Consider the following 27657-nt stretch of genomic DNA (forward strand, 5'->3'; position numbering starts at 1 on the left):
GTGTAAGCTCCTGCTGCAGCCACTGACAAAAGCTTCTGCTTAGAATCAGTCCTAGAGTTGTCCAGGTTGGAAGGGACCTTTCAGATCATCGAGTCCAACCATCAACCTCACACTCCGGGCCCGCCCCCGCTGCCGCCCCAGCAGGGGAAGGCGGTGGAGCGGGCGGGGCGGCGCAGGGAGATGATGTCAGGGGCGGGCGGGCAGCCATGGTGTGAGGGCAGTGATTGAGGCGGCCGGCCCGGCGCGGCGGGGCTCGGCGGGGCCCGGCAGCATGTCGGGACCGAGCGCCGTGTCGGACCCTCAGCACCCGGCGCGGTTGCTGCGGGCCCTCAGCTCTTTCCGTGAGGAGAGCCGCTTCTGCGACGCGCATCTGGTGCTGGAAGGGGAGGAGATCCCGGTGCAGAAGAACATCCTGGCGGCCGCCAGTCCCTACATCAGGTACGGACGGGGCGGCGGCGGCGCGGAAGGCGGCTCCCGCGGGAGGCCGGCGGGGCCGGGAGCGGGCCCGTACCCACCCCGGGGCGGGCGGGCGGCGCGGGCCGTTGGGGTTACGTAAGGAGCGGCTTCGGCTTCTCTTCAGGACGAGAGTCCGGGCCGGGCCTGCCCTTCCCGGGGGGTGCCCGTCCGGCCCCGGCGGCCGCCTCAGCGCCCCGGGAAGACCCAGGGGAAATCAACTTTTCGGGGTGTGCGGGGAGGCCCGCGGGCTGAGGCGGGGGGAGCCGGCTGCGGGCTGAGGGGGACCGGCTGCCGGCTGGGGGGGCCGGGCTTTGCCGCCGCCGGCCGCACCGGGACAGCGCTTCAGGGTCATTTTCCTATTTTTCTCAACGTTTTTCAGCGAGCCAGGGCTCTAGGTGGTGGTTGGGGATCCTGAAGTACTTCAGGTTTTAAATTAAAAATAGTAGCGGGTTTGTCACCTCCATCTCTTGTCCCTGAAGAAGACCTCAGGCGCTGCCGGGGTGTCAGGGCCCTGCGGTTGGGTGACGGGAGCCGGGGAGGACAGGCACCACGGCCACCACCACGGCCCCTGAGGTGGCCCAGCAAACGGTGGGTCCTGGAGAGTGTTTCCAGAGAAACACGTTTCGTGTAAGCTCCTGCTGCAGCCACTGACAAAAGCTTCTGCTTAGAATCAGTCCTAGAGTTGTCCAGGTTGGAAGGGACCTTTCAGATCATCGAGTCCAACCATCAACCTCACACTGACAAAGCCACCACTAACCCGTGTCCCTCAGCACCACATCTACCCGTCTTTTAGTGATTCCACAGCTTCCCTGGGCAGCCTGTTCCAATGCTTGACAACCCTTTTGGTGTAGAAATTTTTCCTGATCTCCAATCTAAACCTCTCCTGGCGCAACTTGAGGCACTTTCCTCTTGTCCTGTCGCTTGTTACTTGGGGGGAAAGAGACCAAGCCCCACCTCGCTACACCCTCCTTTTGGGTTCTTCTCCATCACGCTCAGTAGTGATGAGTCCAGTGACATCAAGGAGAAACAATATACCCGCCATCAGATTTTTATGATACAATATCTGTGTGTAAGCAAAACATACACGTGGGTAATTCCGAAGGGTTTTTATTTTTAAGTCCTATCATTTGCAGGTAGTAAAAACATTAAGTTCATCTTAGTTCACAAAGTAGGAGCAGACCTTTCAGTATCACTTAAAGGCAGGATTATCCTAAATCTGAGGCAGACTGTTGTGAGGGGTGGGAGTTACTTCCAGCTGTAGATTCCTGTGAAGGTGTCATAAGAGGTGGAGATGGGGGGATCTGTGTGCTGTTCTCCAAAAAAAAAATGCAACCTGCTTTAGTGGTGTCTTATCATCTGCTTGTAGGCGATATGGTATTGTGGGTGACCCTTGCAGTACAACTTTGACATTCTCAGGTACAGAAGTAAGGTAAACAAATAGAATGTAAAGTTGTTGAGTAACTTCTAAATAGGTGTTGATGGTGGACGGGCTTAAAGAAACAGTCCTCTGCGTAGGTTGAACTAGAGCTGAGATATAAAGTGAAATAAAATTCACAGAGAAGGAAGATCAGCAAGAATTTGCAAAAAAGACATCCCGGAGCCTATGTACTAATCATTTTTTCACTGCTTGTCTTGAGAAACAGTTTTGGAAGACTGTGGGGAAAGGCAAATCAAAGAATGAAATTGAAATGAGCCATTGATCCAATACTCTTCCAAGTGCCTGAATGCTTTTTAGGACATTGGTCATCATATTTTAGATGAGTGTATGCCATATCTGAAATTAAGGGTTGCTGTAGGTGGAAAAAGGTCACATTGTTGGAAAAACTGCTGTTCTGCTGTAACAGCAAGATGACTTTACAGGAAACGTGCGATTTTCTACTGTGAAAAAAACTGCGTAATTAAAAGATACGGTAAATTATTCTCTGGAGAAGTATCTTTTCATGGAATTTCATCTTTAAGTATCACACTTTGTTCATCTCTGAAAAATGTACCAGGGAAACGTGAGTTAAGCCCGTATGAGGAGTAAGAGCGCCAGACATAACTACATTAGCAACAAAACTTGTAGTCATTAGAGTCGTGGGTTTTTTTAAACTCAAAATTGTTCAGGTTCAAATCCCATGAAGGAACTCATTAACTATGTGTGAAAGTAGGTTACATGCATTAATATATAAATATGATTAAGTTCTTTTTTTTTTTTTAAGCTTACTCATCTTTCCTCCTCAGGCTTGCATGATGTGAAGAACCAAAAATACACGTACCTAGTTCTTGTACGGCACATTAAGAAACACATTTGTATTCCCTACCTCTGCAGAGCCCAATTTTCACCTGCTGCCTGTCTCTTTTTGTCACTCCAGGGTCTCTCTCTTAGTCCAGCTGCTGTTCACAGTGGGTAGAACTGGTCAGGTAGGTTGCCAATGTTGGAGCATTTCGTTTCCAGCCAGAAGTAATGTTTCAGTGGCTCTTTTTGGAGATAAAATTAATCTCCGGCCTGTACCTACTCTGTGCAAGTCCCATTTATTTTGAGTGCTGGATTTTCAAATAAAATGATTGGTTATAGGTTTTGATGTAAAGAGAAACTGCAGGAGACTCAAGAATTTTATGTTCTTGTTATTCTAAGGGTAGACGGTTCCAAAGCAAGCTCTGGTACCAGAGGCTGTTATGGTCTCCAAATGCCAATTGATTTGGGTTGCTCTCATTTGAAAAATTCCAATACGAAGCTCAGAAAAATCCATTAACCAATTTCCCAAGTAAAACTTGGATGAAAAATGAGTGGGTACGTGAAACGTACTCAGCAGTGAAGCAGTGGAAGTCTTGAGTTGACGTGGTGCTCTCTGTGTCATTATGTGTTGTGGCTGTGGGCATGTTGGTGGGCGAGTTCAGAAGCCGTGTAGGGTTTGCATGAGTGCTTAGTTTAGGGTGTGAGTAGGAAAATAAGTAGGCCTGGACTTTGAGGGGGTGGTTGGGTGTGAGCGGAGTCTGTGCCTGCTGAAGGATTTGTGCAGCCGCAGAGAGAGGAGCGTTACCTGTTTTTTAGTTTTGCATGGGAGCTGTTGGGCTGACTGGTTATGAGTAGGACTCTTGTAAATCGCAGTGATGTGGCTTCCCTCTAGGTGTTTGGCAGCTGGGTTATCCCTGCAGCTCAAAAGTGGCAGCTTCAGCAGGGAGAGGATGAAAGATGTGGAGGGGATGCAGAAACACACAGAAGTGTTACTGGTGTCATGGGTCCCATCTGCCTTTCTTGTCCATAGGCTAGCTTCTGCAAGTACAGCAAACGCCCATTTCATGAATAAATTTTCAGTCTGTGGGACCAGTAAGATTTTTAAATTTTGTGCTAGTTTAATTTTTTTGAGGTCTTGCCTCAGCTACTCAATGCCAAGTTGGTTGTGGCTCTCTGAGGGCAGTGAGGTCTGGAGGGGTTGTGTGAATTCCTACAGAATTGCCAGATGTGTACAGGTTTATCTAATCCCTCTCCGTGCCCCTGGAGCAAATCTTGTCATTTACAAAACCCAGAAGTCTTCCTGCATATCTCTAACATCTTGTGGTATGTTCCTGAGCCTGAGAAAAGGAGGATTCCTCGGGAAGAGACTGCCACAGGACAAAGTGTGGTTTGGCTCAAAGTGATGTGCCTCCCAGAGAAATTAAATTCGAGCCAGGTTAGCTCTTTATTTTCTCTTCTGTAACAAATCAGCCAGAAGTCTGCACTCTGATTTTAGCACATTCTGTCCTGGCAATTGCCCTAATGTAGGTACAGTTCTGTTGCCCTGGTTTAAATGATTTAGTTTGTGAGCCTGGTGTAAATTATGGTGCAGTAGGAGTGCTTTTACCAGAATAAACCACGCTTGCAGTGGTAACTTTGGTGGAAGTTGTAGCATACATCCCCAAACCTTTTATAGGATAGACTTGGTCCAAGTATTCCTGGTATCCCCAGCAGCAGATGTTCTCATCCTCACGGATCTGTCACTGCCTGGCATGAGTCGTTCCTGGCCAGCTGAAACTTGCAGCTCCTCATATTTTGCTGGCTTGCTGTCTGCTTGCTGTGTCGCAGGGAGCATGTGGGAACTACCTTAACAAAGAGGGTGTTTAAGCTCAGATTCTTAGATGATCTTGGTGGTGTTACGCCGGGATTGTGCTGCTGTAGTAGAAATTAAATTAAGACCTTTCTGTTATCTCAGCAGGTTTTGGGTTTGGTTTTCACACATCTGTGTGAACAGATTACGGATGGGCGTATGTGTTCTACACTGTTCCCCAAGGCTTTTCTAACTCAGTAATGGACCATCTTTTTCCAGATGAGCATAATATAGCAAAACAGAAATAAAAACGTAGAATTAAATTCATATTATTTTCCGTTTACTTGTAAATAGCTGTGCTTCTTGTAAATTGGTTTTGGTCAGAAATAACCTGCCAGCATTTCCATCTTCTCACTTGTGCCATTCAGCCTTCTGCAAGGTAGAAGCCAATGCATGTCAGTAGCTTCTGATGCTTATTTCCTAATACTTGTTTGGTTTGTATTGGCATTCATAGACAGCTTTTATAGCCTTTTAAAGCTTTTCCAATTTGTGACTGGTACTGAATTCATGAACACAAGCTGCTGCTGAAGCTGGGGGGTGGTTGGTTGTGAGGACCCCGTGCTCTCCAGTTCTGGTTGAGCCAGATCCCCCTGTGCCTGTGCCAGGTCTTGCTCCCTCTTTGCTGGGTGCGCAGGGAAGCGTTTCAGTAACTGCTCTGTCAAATAGACATCTGAAGCCGTGTCATCAGCAAGGTTTTTTATGAGAAGTTTGTTTCTGGCAGTCTCCTGGGAACTCTACGGGCTGCCCTGGCAGTAGGAAGTCAGGCACAAACCAGGCCAGAATTTGCTTCCAGACTTTTTAAGCTGTTTTTGTGTTTGGATGTGTGTTATGTTTGGATAAGTAGTTGAGAGGCAACAGTGATACAGGTATGTTAAAAGCCTGTGGCTTAAAAAGAGATTTAAAAATCCCTATACCAGGCTTGAATGGGGAGTTGTTAATTAACGTTCCTGTTCCAACAAGCCCCTAACGATGGCCTGAAGGGAGGAAGCAATAAGGCTCTTACCCAGCTCAAAATAGTAAGAAAATAAAGTTGGGGCGCTCCTACACGCCAGGCAAGGGGAGAAATGGAAATGGGAGCATCTTGTTTACGCAGGAGAACTTGAGTTGGAACTTCTTGGCCCTCCTTTGTACCTGGAGACGCGCAGTTCGTCTGCGTGCCTGGCGTCAGAGGCGAGCCGGGGTGGAAGGAGGAGTGGCAGGATGGAGCTGCTTGGGATGTCTGGGTAATTTATACTCTGTAGCTTGCCTTTACACCTGCAGTAATTGCCTTGTTTGGCAAAACTTTTCTTATTAAAAGCAGCTTTTTTTATTAATAATTTTTCTTGCACGCTTTAAAGTGTATTTTGTGGCTGGAGCAGGGCTGTTCTGAAGGTGCTGATGTGTCTGGAGAAAGATCTGGAGTTGATGAGTCTGGAGTTCCTGATTTGTATTTTGGTTTTTTTGTTTGTTTTTCTTATTTCTTTGAACCTGCAATTGCAAAAGGAACTTCCTCCTCGCGTGGAGTGGCAAATATGAGAAGTAACTAATGGTTTTAAAGAATTTGTTCCGTCACTCTCTGTTCAGACCTCTGATTTCACACATTGTGCAAAGCTGTCTCTCTGTCCCGGTGCCGCGTACCAGCGTAGCGGTACCTATACACAGGGGAGTCTCCAGCCTCATTTTTATCTCCGCTGTTATATCTATGCCACTGCTTCATATTTCCAAGAAAACAAAAAAGAAATCACTGTTATGGACAGCTCTGAAATTGCCTGTTGCCTATCAAGGAAATATGTTCTTAATACCATGTAGTTAGTGGCTGGTTTATGTCCTCAGGCATGGTGGTTTACATCTCCTGAGCGACTTTAAGCTGCCTGGTACAGCTCTTGTTATTGTTCAGGGACACGGTTAGTGCTCTCAATTGCAGACTCTTGGCTCTTCCTTCTTGTGCTGGTGAAATCCACGCTCCTGGTTCCTGGTTTTTCCTCCTGGCTGCATCATCACTTGTTGTGACAGTCTTGCAGGCCTCTTGTTTTCCAGCTCCTGGTGTGTCTGCAGTTCTGCTGCCTCCCTCATTTGGATTCCCAAAGAAATGTAGTGTTTGTCACGTCTCCCTGCTGTCCCATGGTACTACTCATGCACTTGTAATTTTTGTCCATTCCACTTTGTACTTACCAGCAACTGTGAAATCTTTCTTGGACTCTGATGCTTATTTCTCCCATGTGCTGTAAGGATAAGTGTGGTATAAAAACCTGATTAATCCCAAGTTTTCTCTGGAGATTCACTAGTGTTTGCTAAATACAATTTCAGTAAGTCACGGGGATGTTTCAGTTATTATAGAGACACTACACAGCATTGCATTTCTTAAGTATATTTAATCTTAACAGCATGGGTATGGTACTCTACTTGTTCCTTCTAAAAAAGCATTTTAAACAAGTTTAAAAGCAGAGTTAGTTTGAAAGAAGACATATTTTCAAGTAAGATACAGTTTGTTTCTTGGTTTGAAACTGTATTCCAGAAGTGTTTTCCTTTGCTTCTCCAAGGAAGCCCTAGTCTCAACTTGCTAGTAGGTGTAACACTGTGTTTAGTACAAAGCTAAATTTCCGAATGATGTGGATTGGAAATCTCATGAATTGTCTATATAGTGAGTGAACCCGAGTGTCATTTGCAGCACAGAAATGGCATAAATATGGTACAGATTTAGTTACTTGAGGAAATGCTTTGAGTGTTCCATGTGAGCTAACCTGCTGCCCACTGAGGAGCAGCGATTAGATGGTTTTTCCCCACTTCTTAAAAACAAAGAGAGAGAAAGCCCCAAACCCACCTTTCTAAATCTATCGGCAGGTATTTCTAATGCAGAAAGGTAGGTAGTAGGTCTGTGTTCCACGGGAGAGCGAGCGGTGTTTTGTGGTGGTACGAGGTGCACGGCACAAGCCATGGGTGCCCAGCGGCCAGCTCTTTGGTGGCACTTTGACTCCTCTGTGAGCTCAGCTGGTACAACCAGTTGGTTGTTTTCCAACTTGGCTAAAACAAAAGCGAAGTGAAATGAAGTGGTGGGTACTTACGGCTGCTGAGAAGCTCCCAGAGTCCATTCTCGAGGACTGTGTTTGTCAAGTGTGTGTTCTGTCTACTTAGGGCTAACTCGCATGTTTAGGCAGGACGTGCTGGTGGAGGGTAGATTTCCAATTGAGATTACAGTCTGGCTCTGGATGAGCTCAGTGTAGTCGGAGTAACTTCGGATTTTCAGGGTAAACAAGTCCTTCATTGAGCAAAGCCAGTGAGCCCTGCACATGTCCCCTGGGCTGCTGCTGAAGGGGTTGCTTTGTTCTCCTTAGGGAGGAGGGGGAAAGCCTTATGTTTTTGCCTGACTTTAACTTTCCAACAGACGAGTAAACTAAGTTCTTCCTAGTTGTTGTTCCTCTTAAACCAAGCAAAACAACTCCTGCAGGTTTTTGTGCTGAGCTGTTAGGTGGACTGCTTCGCCTGTAGACCTGAAGGTGCAGTTGCAGATAACCTGAAGGAGAGAGAGGAAGGAGAGGCACAGCCAAAATCCTCTGAGAGCTGGCACCCTTGGCAGGGTGTGGTGAAGCCTGTCTTTTATGTGTGCTGCTAAAGGCCAGGGTGCGACCTCAAAGAAAACCTTCTGATTTGGTTGTAAAATATCTTTTTGGAGGATGGCAGTGGGTGGAGAGAACTGCTGCATCATGTTTTTTGTATATGACCTCTTTAATGATGTGATTATTAAGGTGTGCTTCTTTTTTTTCACGCAGAAAGACCAGCCTTCATGGGAGAAAATGTTGCAGGGATAAAGGCAGACAAATGAAAAAACTTCACTGTTAAAACAGTTGATTCTAAGTAGGACTCAATTAGAGTTAACATGGAAAAGTTGTACTTGAAAGACTGAAACTTACAGAGGGAAACTCAGATCAGGAAGACACTAAATTGACCTTACGTTTGCATCAAAAGCAGAATTTTTAAGTTTTCTCCTTACTAATGCAAAATCTCAAAGTACTTGCTTGTCATTTTTGGGACTGAGTCATCCTTGTGAGCGTGTTTAGGTTTGGTGAGTGTCTTTGCTGGAAACGTTTGTTGGAGTTATAACTTCATTTTAAAATGTGAATGCTCTTTGGAGAAGGCCAAAACACTGGTGCAAGTAAAGGCTATATCAACAAAAACCCAGTTTTATGACTGTTTGATTTGGAAGGATGGCTTTGCTACTCTAATACTAACGTTTGCTGGTGTGGCAATATTGGCAAAGCTTATGTGAAGTAGCCCTTATGGTTAATCTGGGGCAAAATCATTAATTTTGAAAGACATCTCCTTTCAAAAGACCGGTGATTCCCTCCTGTCTCCTGCAGCCTTGTTCCCGACGCCCTGCTACGGCTGTGTAAGTAGGGCAGAGTCTGAGCTGTTTGTGGGGCCCTGACGTGAGAGCAGGTAAAAGTTTTTGTGTTGCAAAGCATCAAAACCAAAGCGTCTGTCTCTTGTTTCCCAGATTTTCTGATTGTTGTTCACTGTAAATATCACAAACCTGCCTGAGGTTAGCGTGGTCTAGAGCATTTACAAAGGCACCGTCTTTGCAGAAAGGTGTTTTCTTTACCTGTTTAGGTATCAATACACCAGCACTCTAAGGATTAAAGTATTCCAGGAGTTAGACTGTTGTTCTCTTTATTCACTGCAGTGGAAATACATGGGTTATCTTTTTTTCATAACAGTTCACAAACAAGGCAGAGGTTTTAAAGATAAAAAATATTCCCACATAATTATGTCTGACTCAGGAAAGCAGGCTTTATTGGTGGAGCCTGAATTATTTGTTTGGGGTTTCATTTTGTTTGTTGTTTTGCTTGGTTGGGTTTTCTTAAATTCTTTTTCTCTCTCCTGTAAACTGTCAATGGCAAAACACAGGAAAAACAAGTTTTCAGGCACATGGACCCTTTCTCAATGTGCTTCTTGTGCACCTTAACTGTCCCACAACAGTCCTCTCACAGGGAGTACCTATTTTTCTTTGTTTTGCTCTTTGAAAATGAGAGGTAAGTTAGAAGATCCATCTTAATTTTAACGAGAACTGTGGATAGTCTTAAATTTAACAGTTGGGGTGTTTTTTTTTTAATTATTTGAATCTGTTTTGTACCACTAAATGTGAATTGTGACTCCTACAATATCAACATTTGTTTGTAAGCCCTTGTTTTCATTTTAATGATTTACCTTGCTTAAACTGTTGCTTAGATATACAGAAGAGGTATTGGAATGTTTTTCCTCTCGTTCTGCCTTATGTAGTGTCATTTGAGATGACTCATTAGGATTGTATTCCTTAAGTGATGTGGAAGAGCAGATTCTAAATTTGTCACACAGACACACAACATCAAAACACAACGTAAACCCGGCTGTTCTTATCCCACTTGCTCAAGGTGTAGTATGTGCCAGGCAGTTTCTGTGAACCTGGTACAAGAGGTTGGGATGGATGTTGTGCATTTTAAAAACATTTTATTCATGTTACCGGAAGCGATTTCAACTTACAAGGATGATCTTAATTAAAAAAATGGAAATAACTGTTTTAAAACATATATGGAGTCAAGCTGCTCAAAATTAAATTACTTAAGAAAACAGGACAAAGAAGTTGCCTTGTTTTTTCTTTCCCCCAGCTCTGTATGTGTCCCAGCTGCGCTCTGCTCACAGCTAATGGCTTTTCTGGTTGGCTGTGGGGGTTCTTATTTCCTTCTAAATCTTGACGTTCTGGTCTTTCAGCTGAATTAAGGAAGACTGAGGAAGCCTTCTCTGCTGTGGTTTGGCAGCTTCGAGTGCTTTTAAAGTAATTAGAGATGTTGTGCGGGGCAGGAAGCTCTCACACGCGTGTGTGTTGGAAGGAGCCGTGCTGCAGCTGGGCACGTCTCTTGGATTGCTGAGGGCCACTTCCAGCTCCCTGTCACACAAATCACAGGCTGGATAAATCACCGTGAGGAAGAGTGTGGTGGAGAGAAAGCATCCTCCTTCCTGAGACACTGGCGGGTTGGACAACCCCACTTACGCGTAGCTAGAAATGGGATTTCTAAAGCGAAATGTGATGGAGGACCAGGGTTAAGTGTTTCACCAGGTTCTGAAGTGGGAACAGAAGTGTTTTAGAACTCCCTCCTCCTGTCTGTTGGCCGTGTAACCACGAGGACGCCCAGGCCTCCCTGTGCTGCCGAGGTGTGGGCACAGGTAACAGCGGATGCCGGGTGAGGCAAGAGGAGCCATGGCTCCTTGCCCTCCGCTTACATACCTCCTCCTTCATTCTCCTCCTTCAGCTTTCTTTCCACATTAGGCTCACAATTTTCTGTCTTCACCTTTTCCAGCCCCAAACCTGGGTATAATATCTCCTTGCATCAGTTTTTCCTCCCAGCAGCAGCTGTCCTGTGGTACCTGGTGTGAGTGACAAAGGGGTACCTCCAGCTGCTGTTTGGGAATAGTTCTCGGGTCATGGCTCAGAAATATTTGTACCAAAATAAATACACTGGTAGTTTATTAACTAACAAATTGAAGTTGTTTGACATGTATACAAGTACTGCTTCTCAGGATGGATGATAGGAACAAAGCTTACTCTGAACAAGGATGCATTTGCATAAGGTGAATATTTGCCCACATACAAATACTTATAACTCTGAAACCGATCGATTTGTTCTCCAAGTTATTTTTCACTTTGATTGTGTGCTTTGGGCTTGCAGCAGTGGTTGGCTTGTTTCTTTTCAGATTAACAACTGTTGATGCCTGAAAAAGCACACGGTAATTAGAACATCTAGCCTGATAAGGCCCAAAAACTCTGAACAACACTTTCTTGTTAGCAGAAGGCGTCAGCGCAAAGTCCAGGCAATGAGGTGATTTAGCTTGGGTGTGTACAGGTGATGCTAAGATGAAAGTTAATGATAAATAACGCTAGTCCTTTCCCTAATCTCCCCATTAGTGCTGCCTTGCGACATGTTTGTTGTATTGCCCTGCATCTGTGTTAAACCCCACTGTGTGTGGGATTTGCCCAGCTCTGTGTAGATGCCATTTGACCATACCAGCTACTCACAGGTGCCTGATGTGTGTGAAATACAGGTGCTGTCTGACTGTTTCCCTTCTGGTGAAGGAAGCCAGATGTTGCAAACCTTGACCTTTAGATGTGCTGTTGGGGGATATGGTGTAGGGGAGAACTTTAGAGTAGGGTAGATGGTTGGACTTGATGATCCCGAGGGTCTGTTCCAGCCTAGATGATTCTGTGATTCTGTGATTTTATGTTAAATTAACAGAAAACACAGTTTCAGCCTAGAAAACAAGACGCAGCTTTCACTGCAAACCAGGAAACCCAAAACCTGAGTGTAGTCGGTGAAATTGAGGTTGAGGTCGTTGGGACAGGCTTGACAATGTGTGTAAAGAAGCCTTGATGCTGGGTGAGGGCTGAAAATGTGTGCCACTGTGTGTGTGTGTGCTCCTTCATTCGTTTGGAGCTGTAGGCATGAAAAATGCACGTTCCACCCAGGTGAGGATGGCGTGAGTTGAGGTGCACGTTGCACGGGGTGGCGTGAGCTAAATACTCGCTTTGAAAGTTTTCAGCAGACATTGATTTGCAACTTGTGGGCTATTGCAGCTCCTGCTTTATTGGGTGTCACACAGACTGTTTAGAGAACAGGCTTAATTTTTTTAATCTCCTTCCAAGTGTTAGGAAATAAACAATTTCCTAATCCATATTATGTTGTTGTTTGGGTTATAACTTGTGCAAGGTGCTGCACGAACCCGGGGTGAAGCAGCTCAGCTTCAGACCTGGTGCAGCTGTGCCTGTGCTCAGAGAAGCATTGTACCCCCGAGTGCTCTGCCCCCCTTCAAGGCTAAAATTACCATCCTTATTCACACTTAAAAATAGCCTCTTACAGACTAGGATTTTATTCGATGTGAGTTATATCTTATTTTGTGAGAAACTAATATATTTTGATATGAGTAAAGGAAATAGAATCTGCCCTTAGCTAAGTCCTATTTATGTGTTTACTCAGTGTGAGTGTGAATAGCGGAGGACTGTGACACTTTCAGTTTAGCAAAGCCACAGCTTTACACATTAAGAAAATAATTCTAGCTAAGAATATATCCAAATGAATATAAAAATGTTTTAAAATGCTTTTATTTAAATGTGCTGTGGCATAGATATCTATATATACACACAGAAGGAGGCAGTGAAACAAGTTTTCTGGTCTTTTATATCATTTATTGTTGGTTGCCTAAAGCATGGAAAAAAAGATTAAAATCCTCTTTTATTTGCCCTTGTGGTTGTTTTCACTGGACCGGTGGACGCTGCTCCCTTTTGAATGCTTAAAGTTGTCTTTCCTGGTAAAAGTGTTTGTACTAGCAAAGCAAACCTGTCTGCTGTATTACAATTATTTCCTCATCTTTTCCCCCCAGCCCCCCTCCATTCTTTTCAAGGCCACATGAACCTGTTCCTGGTATTTTTAAAGAAATTGCTCATAAGTGGAGCATCCACTGATGCAGATGAATATTTAAAGCTCTGCTGAGCACCACATGGGCTGTTTCCTCCAATTGTGAGCACACAGTTCCCTTACAGCCAGGCATAGCATTAGGCTGATAACATCATAAACTACACAAAATGGTAATGCAATCCAAATATTTGTGCTGCCAGTGTATATTCTGATCACATCTCCTTGCTGTAATTATTATTTTTTCCTTTGGTAAAGTTTTTACTTTGTTTGGTTTTGGGGTTTTTTCCCACCTTTATCAAAGCAAATTGTTATGTTTCATCTGTCAGCAGAGGTGCTGTTCTGTTTGAAGTTCTGAGTGAAGTTTTGGAATGTTTGTAGTGAATGAGCTGGGAAAAAATTACTTTGGCTCTTTGATGCTGTGGGTATTTTGCAAGGCTAACGTATTTCTTCAGTTCGGAAATGTGATGAGCAATATTAGAGACCATACATGTATCCTTTTCATGCTAATTCAAGAGAAAATTTTTGCGTCGTATTGTAAGGGTTTAACATCTCTGTTATAGCTCAGGTGATCCACAGCAGCATTTGTTTCTTCAGAAAACCGAGAGCAAGCAATGTCCAGGTTGTGAGCTTTTATGTTCTTCTTTTCTCTCCTAGAACAAAATTGAATTATAATCCTCCAAAGGATGATGGCTCAACATACAAGATTGAACTTGAAGGGATATCTGTTGATATCATGAAAGAGATACTAGATTACATCTTCAGTGGGCAGGTATGGTATTAAAAAATAAACTAGATGGAAATTGAACGATTTGGCAAAATAACCTGGGTTTTTAACACTGTCATCCTGAAAGATGAACCTATTGGGGTTTAAAGCTTTGTGATAAAACTTCTGCGAAGCGACGTACGGCACTGGGGCTGTGTGTGTGGAGTGGAGGCAGGTGGCTCTGCAGGAGTTGTCTCTGTCTCTGCTCTTCTCGTGGGGCAGGGGGGGACCCTGACAGAGTCAATCTCAAATGCTCATATTAAAATTTGTGGCTGCCTTCAGTAACCTGCTTTAAAACATGGCGTCTGTGACAGCTGTAAAAGAACTGGTTTGATGGCATAGAGGTTGAGACCCCATCACTGAACATCACTGTGCATCAGGCACCTTCCCTCACTGACCCTCGTGCCCACCTCTCCAGCCTCTGGTCGCTGACGGCGTGGTCCTTCAGACCCTGGGGCCAGCAGCCTGAGCAGGAGCTAAAGTTGGTGTCTCCATTTGATTGGGAAGCAGATTGAGGCTGCTGAACAAGTTTAACTTTTAGCAGAAAAAGGAAAGGCAGATATGGCTTGGAATTCTTTTCTGAGCATGCATATTTATTTGTTGCAGAAAAATTCATTTTAGGTTCCCAGATTAGATGAGTGATTTTACAGTTACTTCAGGCACAAAATTCTGCTCAACACCTTCTGTCAAGCATATGCCTTTCCGTCCCTGTGTTAATTTATAAATGTGTAGTAGTCGTATCAATTTCTTGTAATTTTTACACTGGCATTAATACTCCATTTTTCAGCCACTGAGAATAACTGTAATGAATACGGACATGTCATAAAACAATTAAATGAGTGATAGTAGCTATAACTTGTAAATTAATTCTTGCAGATCAGGCTAAATGAAGAAACTATCCAAGATGTGGTACAGGCAGCTGATCTCCTGCTGCTTACAGACTTAAAAACTCTCTGCTGTGAGTTTTTAGAAGGTTGCATAGCTGCTGAGAACTGTATTGGTATTCGGGACTTTGCACTGCACTATTGTTTGCATCATGTTCACTACCTTGCCTCAGAGTATCTGGAAACTCACTTTCGAGATGTCAGCAGCACAGAGGAATTCTTGGAACTGACTCCTCAAAAACTGAAAGAAGTGCTGTCCATGGAAAAGCTCAATGTCGGAAACGAGCGATACGTCTTTGAAGCCGTGATTAGGTGGATCTCTCATGATTCAGAATCGAGAAAGGTCAGGACATCCAAATGTTTGTATTTTGAATGCGGCCCAAATCGGTGTGTTTATTCTAATCGGTGGGAACTTAAAATAGATGCATTTCCTTCAGGGCTAATCTTGCACTTAGAGAATTAGTCAAATTTTGCCAGAAATACAGACAGCGGGATTGCGGTAAAAGGGTGAAAGCTGTGTTGATGATGTATCATCTGCTGTCTTTATTATTTAATGGACATTAAAGACAAAAAGGACCTTTTTGGCATTTGATGGTATGATCTTGTTCTTGTAGAGAGAAAGCAAGTAGCACATTTGTAGTGAAACTTTGAAGATTTGAAGCATTTTTTTAATAACATTTTGTTGTAGATTTATTACTTTCGAATATCATAGAATGGTTTGGGTTGGAAGGGACCTTAAAGATCATCTCATTCCAACCCTCTGCCATGGGCAGGGACATCTCCCACTAGGCCACATTGCTCAAAGCCCCATCCAGCCAAAAACAGCCTTTTAAGGTTTTGATAGCCATAGAAGCACCTGGATGTAGGAGTGCCTTGATGCTGTTCTGTGAAGTTTGGGGGATTTTCTGGCATTTATCTCTTCCTGTAGGTTCACATGAAGGATGTGATGTCTGCAGTGTGGGTTTCGGGCTTGGACGCGGCGTATTTACGTGAGCAGATGATGAGCGAGCCGCTGGTCCGGGAGATCGTCAAGGAATGCAACAATATCCCCCTGACGCCCCCCCAGCAGGGAGAGGCCATGCTGGCCTCCTTCAAGCCCCGGGGCTACTCGGAGTGTATCGTGACTGTCGGGGGAGAGGAGCGGGTGTAAGTATGAACTGGCATCGCGGGTCATCACAGCTGGGGAAAACACACGCGTCTGGCATCCATGGCACGTCTGAAAACACAGTGTGGGGAGAGCATGTGCACCTAATGGGCTTATTACTCTGTCATTGGGGTTTGTTTGCAAGTTGGTGAGACACACCATAAATGCCTTTTGTAAATGATTCAGCAATAAATAGTTATTTTGTTTGTAAGTTGGTCAGACGCACCATAAGTGCCTTTGTAAATGATTCAGCAATAAATAGTTATTTTGTGATAATTTTCTGACATTCGACGTGTACTCTAGACTTACAGTAGGACGTGCTGTTTGTTCAGTAGGTGTTGGCTGTTGAACATGTACTCTAGACTTTACAGTAGGATGTGCTGTTTGTTCAGTAGGTGTTGGCTGTTGTTTTTTAAACTGGATAGGCTTTACTCAAAGTAAGCACAGAACATTGGAGAAGCACTTTTCTAATGGTCTGAAAAACATTTATAACAAATATTAAAAATAACAAGCATGTGTTTTAACTGTTTTGTTTATAATAGTTGTGGTTTCAAAAAAAAAAAGTCTTTATTGGTGCATCTGAGATGCCAGGTGAAGATTCCTGTTCCACACAGTCCCTTTCTTTTCTTGAAAGTAGAGGGGAAGGTTTTGTTCTGTTTCAGTAAGTTTAGCACTTAGACATTTGCTCTTTATAGAAGTGTAATAAAATACTCAAATAACATTTTGCACGTCAGTTTGTGGGTGGCTTTACTCGGGCATTCTTAATACTCTCTATCAGTTCTTTTTAGTTTGTTCAAAGTTCCTTCATAAAAAACTTTGTGGCTGGCTTAACTCAGGCATTCTTAATACTATCAGTTCTATTTAGTTTGTTCAAAGTTCCTTCATAAAAAATGTTACAGGCAGATCCAGTACAAATGGAGCCCATCTGCTTTTTATGTCTCAAATCTGTACAAAAACAAATTTACACATATTTGGTTTGGGGGCCTTCTCCTTGTCAAGGAAATGCCACATTTTATGAATATATATTAAATTATGAACAAGCAAGTTTTGGACATGAGGTATTGGCAGTGAACTCGTAAAACTCTTTGTCTTGTCTTTCTGTTTTTGTTTGTTCCTTCCCCACCCTGTGTTCAGATCACGGAAACCAACCTCAGTGATGCGGTGTATGTGTCCTCTTTATGACCCCAATAGACAGCTCTGGATTGAACTTGCTCCTATGAGTATTCCAAGGATCAATCATGGAGTATTGTCAGCAGGTAAAGGGGAACTTCCTATTTGTAAAGTCATTATTATGAAAACTTACCAGTGCCTCAAAATCTGAGATACGGTTTATAATAATTTTCTTTTTTCTTAAAGATTGACTGCACTGGGGTTATTTCATGCTTCCCCTTTGTCTGCCCAAAACATTACTTTATTCTGTGAAAATCCCTGTCATCTGAGTGTCTTAAAATCGCTATTCCCGCAATATTTTGTGGGAATCTGCTGCATCTGTCTCTCCAGGAGTATTTCATGTTTTAAGTAACTCTAGCTGCTGCATCACTGAATCTGTAGAAGACGGCCTACAGTGGTAGACTTGGTATAAATATGTGCTTTACCTTCTCCAGTCCCAGAGTTTGACCTCTGACTGGTCTGAACCTTTTAATGAGTTCCAGGATACAGCTCACCGGTCACGTTGACTTGCTCAGTGTCCCAAGTGTGAATCCTTTTTAAGATCACATTACGTTTTGTTTTACAGAAGGATTTTTATTTGTGCTTGGTGGTCAGGATGAAAACAAGGGAACGCTAAGCTCTGGAGAGAAATATGATCCAGATACCAATTCATGGAGCTCCTTACCACCAATGAACGAGGCAAGATAACTATCTAACTGTTGGGATTTGATTTTTTTACTTTGGCAAAATGTTCCTTCTGTTCTGAATCTTCAGTCAATTGCATTTTACACATTCAAAATTGTGCTACAGCCTCTCTTCTGTTTATATCCTCTTGTTTTACTTGTGGTCTGATAATGACTTCTGAACCTGGAAAAAAAATCAGTGAAGAGCTAGCTGTAAAGCCAAACTACAAAATTGCAGCAATTCCACATGGAATCGTACAATATTACTTAATATTTTGAATATACTGGCCTTCTAAAAATGTTGTACACAAGAAAAGTCTTATATGGACAAAGGGCTTGGACTGTGCAGAAAAGATGGACGGAGAACTTGCCAACGTACAGAACTTGGCTTGCAGAGAGATATTTATGGTTTGCTTGGTTTGAGTTAGTGTTTCCTCCTTCATATTTGCATTCCATAAAAAAGTAACAGCTTATTATTTGTAAACATATACCCTTAAAACACCTGTGTTTTTATCTTCCTAAATCAACACAGGGTGTTTATTAAGAAATTGCAGTTTGCCACAGGATTAAAGTCTGTGGTTGGCAAAAGCCTGTAGTTTTGGCCACGTTTGTAGTTAAAATGCATTAAGTTTCTTGCTTACTGTGGGTAAGACCGAGGGGAGCTGTGCTGCTGCACACAAAGGAGAAGAGCTGCCTTTTCATAGATCGTGGGCCCAAGTTTTGCTGCTGTAGAGAACAGAAAGCTAAAGCTTCATCGAGGAGACCACTGCTGTGCAAACTGACATATGGCCAAGCTCTCTTCCTAGGTTTCTGTGGGGTCTCTTTTGCTTTTGCTGCTTTCTCCTTTGCTTTGTTTAGTTGAAGAAATTAATAATCTTATTCTGGAGTTTAAGACTTCACCATTCAAAAACAAAACATACACCAGACATAACACCAATAACACTTTGCAGACAGATATGTTGAAAACCAGACTATATTGATTTATTCGCAATGGCAGCTCATGTTTTACAATGTTGACTTTATTGCTATTCCTTAGGCACGACATAATTTTGGTGTGGTAGAGATTGATGGAATTCTGTATATTCTGGGAGGTGAGGATGGCGAGAGGGAGCTGATCTCTATGGAGAGCTACGATATTTATAGCCGGACCTGGACCAAGCAGCCAGACTTGACCATGGTTAGAAAGGTAAGAACTACATCCTATGTTATCCCGTTACTTACTGTTTAATACTTAATGCCAATATATTAATTTTTTTCAACCTTTTGCTTCAAGTAGAAGCTGTAACAGTCTTAAAATGGAATGAGAGAGAGCAGCTCTTTATTTATATGCCAAAAAAAAACTGTGGCTGAGAATTTTAATGCATGGTGTGGTTTGACACAGGCGACCCAAATGCAACCGTGTGTGCACGTGTACACCATTACCTTTTGAGCTCTGGATACTGTGCATTTGTGTGTAATTTTAGATGTGCTTTTTCTTTTTTCCACAAGATTGGCTGCTATGCAGCTATGAAGAAGAAAATCTATGCAATGGGTGGTGGCTCCTATGGAAAACTCTTTGAATCTGTGGAGTGTTACGACCCCAGGACTCAGCAGTGGACGGCAATCTGTCCTCTGAAAGAGCGGCGGTGAGTGAAAATGGAAGGGGGGAACTGGATTGCTGCCTGCACCTTTTTTTACCTCCCTGATGAGAGGAAGTTTTCCTTTCCCTGTTAGCCCTGTGAATTCCACCATGTCTTTCTGAATTTTGGTGGCTTCTAATTAATATATGGCTGACTAGAGATAAGCATCCAAGCAATAAATATTAATTTTGCAGAAATAGACTCCTGATGTTACAAGCAATTTTTCTCTGATGCAAAATGTAAACCAGAAATTGTAGTTCAATTGGAACTTCCAAATTTTTTCGAGATAAATACTTCGCTGTTTTGTTCTGTTACGTGGTCAGAATTAGGTGCTTACAGTTCATATTCATGACTTATCTCATCTTACTGAGCATATAAGAGGGTGTGTGTGTATGAATTTTTAAAATGTAAAAAAAATGGAGAAAGTTCAGAAGGATATGTGGAATGGTTTTCATGTATTTCATTTAATATTTTTATTTCTCATTTGGATTCTCAGATTTGGGGCAGTGGCCTGCGGAGTTGCCTCTGAGCTTTATGTATTTGGCGGCGTCAGGAGTCGTGATGACAGTCAAGCCAGTGAGATGGTGACGTGCAAATCTGAATTCTATCATGATGAGTTTAAAAGGTAACCAGCTGCAGCTGTAAATGTAGGAAATTAGTGCCTTATACGCTCACCTGTCTGTTTCCCCCATCCTTGCTCCAGCACTTCAAAGCATATTAGATCTGTATCGTGCATCTCTGTTGCTCATTTTACCTTTTATGATCCAGTATGGCTGTTACCAAAGGTCCATCTGCTTCAGTGCCTGTCCCTCTAAGATGCCAAGGCTAAAGCCCTGGCCACCACGTCAGTCTTGAGTGCCCCTGTGCAGGAGAAACACCTTGGTGACACGGAGTTTGCCTGGTTCCTCCCCTGCAGTTGCCCCAGGTGCAGGGAACTGCTGCCCCTCACCCCTACCCATGTCCTCGGCTCCTCGTGGGTGCTCGTGGAGGAGTGTAGGTGTGTACAGGGATACTTCTCCACCATCCAATCCTATCTCCAGGATTTGCAGCCTAGGGAATTCCTGAGTTAAAGATAAGAAATTTCCTGCATTTTTGTTCCAAGCATTTGTAGCTGATTGCTTTTTGAACCCCTGTAGGCTTTTGCCACAGGAAAGACACTATGGATGCTATACATCCCACAGCCACCTCAGCAGGCTGTGTATGGCTAATCTCCTTCTGTTTGTTTTGAATCTGCTTCTGATGACTTGATTTGTTATCTCTTGGCTCTGGTATTGGAATCCACCTTACTGCATGTGGTAACTATTCGCAGTTACATTAGATAGAATTTTTGTGTATAGTCACCTTATTCTCCAGAGAAACATAACCTACAAGCTTTGGTTCCTCTGGTGGTTTTGTTTTCTTGCATATAACTATAAATTGGATGAGTGTCTTTTTCTTTTTTTTTATAAAGTAAATTGAAAGAAGTCACTGTGGTCAGATGTTTCAAGGCTTGTTGACACTGGAGGAGATTAACACATCTGTGTTACAAGACTGATTTATGACTGTGACCTGTATAAAAGCACAGAAGCATAGAATAATAGGTGGAAGTTCATGATATAATTTTCTTGCAAGATGGGGATGCAAAGAGACTTTAATTTCAGTATGAAGAGGTCTTCTGTGTTGTTCCAAGTGATGTCTAAATAGCTAGAATCAGATGAAGCTGGAGAAAAAGTGTTCTTTAAGGTGTTTATAGTAAGCAGACAGATAGGAAGGGCTATTGCTGCTGCTGTCTAACGGTTTCTAGCCCTGTGGGGGTGTGCAGAAATGCTAAAAGCTCATTAACTTATTTCTCAAGAGGCCTTTGAAAAGGGAAAGAATTCTGCAAAGAAGTGCTCCCTGATCTCCTACTTGCTATTTTTAGTTGATTTACCTGAAATATTTCCGGGCTGATCCTGTTCTTCAGAAGGTGGTATGTAGCAGCTGGTGATTCCCCACCAGTGACTGTAAACCCGTTTGACTGGTTGATACAGGTTGAGCTTTCCTGAAGTGGAGATTGGAAAGCCTTGGGTGCTGCAGGTGAGTCCTTGGTGCCACCTGCTGACTGCAGCACGGACGCCTGCCCGCGATACTCTGTGTGTGTGTGTGCCTTTGCTTGGTGGCATCCCAGAGGTGTTACCAGTTTCCAGTAAAATTATAATAAAAGTCCAGTTGTTTCTGGTCTTGTTCTAGCCCCCCGTGTGTGGTGTGTGTGGCAGGAGGGCTCTGCTGGCCCGGGGGAAGGTGAGGCAGCAGCCACTAATCTGAAACCTGAATTGCTGGGGGAGGTGTGTGTGGAGGGCTGCTGAGAGATTCAGAGTTTGCCTTTCTGCTCTGCCGCGGCACAGGACTGAAGTTTGGTGATTTAACTCTGCCTAAACGTGCATTTGCACTGCGGGTGGGTCACGGGTGCTGTGTTCTCCACGGGGAAAAACGTAAGGCAGTGAAGTCAGGGAGGATGGCCACTGCTGCTTCGGCTGCGGGGGCTGCTGGCTGGGGTTTTGGGGCTCTGCTCCCCGGTGTGGGCAGCCCCGGATCCAGCCCCGGGAGGCAGACGGGGTGTTGTGGCCAGAAGAGGGTGCAGTGTCACTGCGTTATGTTCTGGCACTACGGCCCCTGGGTCCAACAGTCACCCCTGGGTTGGGAACTGGGGGGGCTGCGGCGGTGACTGGGGGACCTGAGCACTTGTACCCCTGTGGGAAAGGGAGAAAATAGCCATAAAGGGACCTCAAAATGCAGTTAGCAAATATTTCTGCCTGCCAGATACTGAGACAGAATACTTTGTTGTCAGGTACTCACTTTGAAGTGAGATTGAATCTGGAAAACTATAATAATTTCATTATAATATTGTTTCACAAATATCAAATGAATGCCAAATGAAGGTGAGTTGACTCTCTGGAAAACCTGAGGGAGTTGTTTCCTGGGCTGATTCTGAAATTGCAGAAAACAAATCTAAATCACTTTATTTTCACTGAAGGACAAAAGCTTAAATAATATGCTTAAGTCTGTGAAAACCTTATTCTAAATACCGATGTGTGTGTTTGATTAGTTAAGCAATTCCACTTGTGGTGGGTATCATGCTCTGCTGTGCATCTTTACTCAAGAGTAAAGCATCAGGGATGCTATGGATTTTACCACAGGTGGACAATATCTCACTTTTGTTTGGTTAGTGCATAGTTAATGTGATATATACAAAGACTGATTTGTCATCTTAAACATTTTGCAGTCGCTACAAGGTGATTTGTTTATAGTTGATAAGCCTGTTGATTTCCTCAGCAATAGTTTCTGAAACAAATAAAGCTAATTAGTCCCCTTTAAACCAGTGGCTTCAACATCATCTTAAACATTGTGCAGTTGCTACAAGGTGATTAATTTATAGTTGATAAGCCCCTGTTAATTTCCTCAGCAAAAGTTTCTGAAACAAATAGAGGTAATTAGTCCCCTTTAAACCAGTGGCTTCAAAAAGTCACCATGAAGGGTAGGATATAAGCACCTTCAGATTCACGTATTCTTTTTGTAGGGACAGCGAAGGAATGGTGCTGGAACTGTCAAAGCTGAAATATCCCAGTGACAGTGAATGTGTGTATTATTGACAGATGTCCAAAAGCGTTGGGATAAGAGAGATTTGTAGACAGGGAGGAATAATATGTTTGTGAAATCATTTAGCAGCAGTGGGTCAAAAGCACAGTGTGTAAGTCCTAGCAGTCTCAAACCAAACTCCATAGTGGTTTTTTTTAATGGTTGCCTATTGGTATTGCATAATTCCTACTGGGCTACAGACTTCTCCAGCTGTTTTTAAGTCAGTGCAAAACTCCATCATGTGCACTTTCTTTTTGAATGGAAAGAGTTGTTTGTACTGTGAGTTCAGGCATCAGACATTGTTGGTTTACAGGTTCGTGCGGTGATGCACACGCGTGTGAGCTGCACAATTGTTTGTGTGCCTCAGCCCTTGTTAGCCAGGAATGCGGGATCTACCCTCACCCCTGGCATCCAGAGCCCAGGAGGATCCGAGTTACAGGCTTTGCTCAGCGTGTATCTCTAAGTATGTACTTACATCAGTGTATAAACACATTAATTCATATAAACCAGCATAATTCTGGCTTGAATTGGATTAAAGGGCTGAAGTTTAACTTGTTTAATATTGCTTACTTTGACAGTAACTTACTCCAGGATAACTCACAGTGCATAACCTTTCAGAATTGTTATTCTTAACCATGACGCAGACTTTTCTGAAGACCAGGAATACGCTGAGATCTTCACACTAGCCAAAAAATAAACACGGAGACTCCTGTTTAGTTCTGCTGTATAAACAAGTAATAAAATAAATGAAGTGAGACAGAATAGTAGCATAGGCATTAAAGGTGGACAGGATAATGTAGAAAATAATTCTCATATTTGGAGTACTTCTGTAACTGAGACTTTTTTCAATTGATAAATGTTTTGTCAGCCTGTCTAAATTTAGAGTCATGTGCATGAGTGAATTGAAGTGAACTGGGGATAGAAAATACGTGCGTCAGACTGCAGGTTTTTTTAGGATGTAGATTTTTTTTTTTCCCCAAAGGCTATAGATTGAGCTTTGTGTGCATGGTATCTTGTTTTTAAAAATATCGATCAAGCTAAAAATAGATCTAAAAAAATGTGAAAGTGGTGGAGATGTAAGGATATCCTTCACTCAGCAATCCATTGTTGGTCTGCTCCGTAAAAAGCAGGAAATCTTAACTGCGTATTGAAGACCTTGATGGGTCAGTCCTTCCTCTGCCAGAGTCTGTAATTTATAATATGCCTTTTTGCATCACGTAGGAGCGTGGAGAATGGGGTGATGTCTGTACGCACTGGGGTTTTTATTCCTTTTCATTGTGGATATCTGGAAATATTTATTGGTGCACAAATTTAGGATGCTTTGCAAGAGCTGCTGGTGGAGCTGTGTCCTTGAGCACAGCTGCTGCCGCCTTTCCCCGCTCGTCTGTAGCTGGGGAAGGTTTATCCTCCTCTTCTTCACCAGCTCCCCATTCAAACACATTGTCACAATTTGCAGGTGTTGAGGGGGATAAAAGCGGGAGATGCTTGTTCAGAAGCAAGACTTGGTAAAAACTCTTTGAGAATATTCTTTTTGCTGCTGGAACATGGTAAAATAAAGGGAAATGCTTTCAGCAGCAGGTAAATAGAGAACTAAATAACCTTGTAACACAGTCTGTGTGAGGAGGAAGATTCTCCTGTTCGGTGTGCAGGCATTTCATTAAAAGAAAGTGCTTATGCAAATGCTATCAGAAAACTAGCTGGGTGACTGATAGTGCTGTCAGATGAGGGATGGGAGGAGCACGGAGAAGGCTTTCCTTCAGTTGTAGGCTTCCTTTCACAGCTGGAGTGAGCTTGAGGTGACGCATCTGGAATATGTTGGTTCTGTATCTTGTCTCTGTTTGCCTCCCACTTGGAAATAAAACCATTACCATCCAGGCTTGTTAATTACAGCAGTGTGGATGAGCTTTTTTTTTTGTTTATATCACTTTAAGACTGAAAAAAATGGGGATTCCTTCCCCTTTTTTTTAATTTGAGTGGCAACATTTCAGTTTCAGAGCAATTATTTCTATCTGTGGTTATAGAGGTTCATGCCTTCTGCCCTGCTGCTCGGGTTTGGTTTGATCGGAGCCGTCCAGGGAAGTACGCAAGAGTTATGTTCCCATTCCTGAAGATTGTGAATTTTTTTTGTCGTGGTGTTTTTTCCATACTGCTCAAACAGCAGGCACAGCCCACGTGAAGCTGGAGCTTGGTCAAATTCTGATGAAACGTGACCCTCTGCCCTTCCTGTCTTTGTTCCTTCCTAGTTCTGAATGCTAAAGCCGCTCGCTGTTAGCGTTCCTGAAAAGTTGTGCTTGTTTTTTAAAGTATATGTGTTGAGAAAAATTTCGTTCTCAATCTTTCACGAGCAACTCATAGATACTTCAATATTGTCCTTTCTTGATGTGCAGTAGGAAAATGCTTGGGTCACACAGTGTTGTGGGGTTTTTTTTGTTTAAGCCCCAAAACCTTGAATATGTGGTGCAGACAAACCCCTGAAGTTCATGTGTTTTCCAAGCTCAGGCTTGATCAGTAGCTAGATTGAATTCACCAAACTTTTGTTTTTTCCCTTCTCCAACATGGTCCTGTATTTACTATTAAAAAAAAAAAAAGGAAGAAATTGCATCTTCCTCCTGCATTTTTCTGCCATTTATTCAGTTTTCGTAACTGTAGTTAACTTGGTGCTAAGAAATGATGAAAACACTGACTGTGTCCTCTTCCCACAGTAAGGAGAGGAAGCTAATGAAGTACAGCAAAAGTACATGTAAACACAGTTTCTGAATCAGTGTAGAGAACTTCTCCTTTTCTCTGTTCTCAGTTCATCCGCCCTCCCCTGTGACAGCTACAGGCCATTCCCTTCCTTTCTGCAGAATCGTAATCCTCTGGTGTATAGCGCAGACAAAATAGTGGGCAGCTAATCCTTTCATTTGGCCTTTAAAAATTGATATCTCTCTCTCCAAGATAATTGATATGTAGCAGCCTCTCCTTCAGTGCCAGACAAGAGGCTTTCTTCTGAATCATGAGTTAAGATAATGCAGAATTTTCAAAGGTCAGCAGTATCCGTGAGGATGTTTCCTAACTTTTTTTCCCTCAAATTGACCAGGTATGGTCATGAAAATACATGGGATGCTTTTCAAAGGTTTTCCAAACTTTACTGTTCTCTGTGAATTATTCAATAAGAGATCGGGAGCAGTCACCTAAAATAGCATTGATTTGTATGTCTTCAGGGTCTATAAGTAGCAACTGTGACAATATTCGCAAAAGTGCAGCAGTGTTTTGTAGAAATTTGTTTCAGAACCGTAGAGAGGATGCTGACACAGATAAATGGGACCTGGAATTATTTACATTTGCTCAATGAAAGTTGCATATCATGGGGTTTTATTATTATTTTTACAGGTGGATTTATCTAAATGACCAGAACCTATGTATCCCAACTAGTTCTTCCTTCGTGTATGGAGCTGTGCCCATTGGAGCCAGCATATATGTGATTGGGGATCTCGATACAGGTCAGAATTGGAACTAATAACCTCCTGTTACTTGTCTTCTTCCAGTCTTTTAAATATGTGGCACTAACAAGACCAACATTTTTTTTTAGAATAAAAGGCTGGCACTATGTTCTGTTAAGTTACTGTTGTCTTCAGGGGAATTATGCTGCTTGGACATACACAAATGTACAGGGTTGATTTTGTACATTGGAGCTCTTCAGAAACAAATTCAGTGCCATAAGCATTTGGTTGATGAGCAGTTTGAGGATCAGGAGAGGTCAAGACTAAGAGTTTGTTACTGCATTTGTCTAAATATAAGGAGAATATTAGCGCCTGAGGTTGTTTCTCCCACCTTCGCAGCGATAAGCAGGTGCTTCTGCGTTTTGGGGCCATCGTCCAGTGGTTCCAATGGCTCTAAATCCCAACTGGATAAATGTTACCAACAAACGCATGTGGTACTCAGCTTTCACCATAGAATCATAGAATGGTTTGGGTTGAAAGGGACCTCAAAGATCATCTAGTTCCAACCCCCCTGCCATGGGCAGAGACACCTCCCACTAGAGCAGGTCTGGCCACGTACTGTAAAAGACACGTGGAAGACTGCATGTTTTGATGGCCACATACATCTGGGAGTGTGTAATGGGGCTGTCTACAAAATAGGAAAGAGCAAACTCACAAATGTGGTGGGTTTCAGTAGATAAGAAATGTTGTAGTAGCTTCATCTTGACAATAATTTCAACCATACCTCCCGAAATTGATTGATGTGTCTGTGCACGCTCTTGTTTGCCTATTTGCCTTGTTAGAGGTCGGACGTGGCGAAAGCTACAGCATGTTTTAAGCCATTTATCTTCTCTTTTTTTTTTATGTGTGTGACTTCAGGTACCAATTATGACTACGTTAGGGAGTTTAAAAGGAGCACGGGCACCTGGCAGCGCACCAAGCCGCTGTTCCCATCGGACCTTCGCCGTACGGGCTGCGCGGCTTTGCGGATCGCCAACTGCAAGCTCTTCCGACTGCAGCTTCAGCAAGGGTTGTTCCGCATCCGCGTTCCTTCTCCGTGACCCGTGTGCTGACAGTGGAGGAGACTGGAAGAATTCTGCGCAGTCCACCATAATCTAGCTCTATATAAAGGAAAAGCTGAGAAATTACAGCTGAAACTTACACTGTATGCTGTGCTTTGGTATGGTAACTGTTTTTGTTTTAAATGCTTAAAAAGCTTGAGTCTCAGTTCTTGTTTCGGGAACAAATAACTTAAGTATACATTAAAAAGAAGAGAGGGGGGGAAAATAAAAGGGGGGATCAAGGAAAACACCTTCAGTCGTAACCATTTGGAGTTTAAACCCTGTTATCGAAGGAGGTTTTTTGTGTCTGAAAGTGGTGGGAATTGGTATTCCTTTGGCGAAGCTTATTGAAAAGCAAA

The 27657-nt window shown here is 43.2% G+C and overlaps 1 protein-coding gene across 1 annotated transcript; it reads left to right on the plus strand.

Moving 5' to 3' along the window:
• The first annotated feature begins 271 nt into the window (after positions 1-271).
• On the plus strand, positions 272-27657 carry GAN (gigaxonin). Its single transcript, XM_014942215.1, has 11 exons — positions 272-438; positions 13595-13709; positions 14580-14930; positions 15516-15733; positions 16866-16987; positions 17467-17579; positions 18600-18749; positions 19052-19188; positions 19679-19807; positions 26149-26258; positions 27117-27657. Exons 1-11 carry the CDS (start codon positions 272-274, stop codon positions 27296-27298), a joined length of 1794 nt encoding a protein of 597 aa, XP_014797701.1. The 3' UTR covers positions 27299-27657.

This window comes from Calidris pugnax, unplaced genomic scaffold (assembly GCF_001431845.1).
Source record: "Calidris pugnax isolate Ruff unplaced genomic scaffold, ASM143184v1 scaffold28, whole genome shotgun sequence".
Classification (NCBI taxonomy): domain Eukaryota; kingdom Metazoa; phylum Chordata; class Aves; order Charadriiformes; family Scolopacidae; genus Calidris; species Calidris pugnax.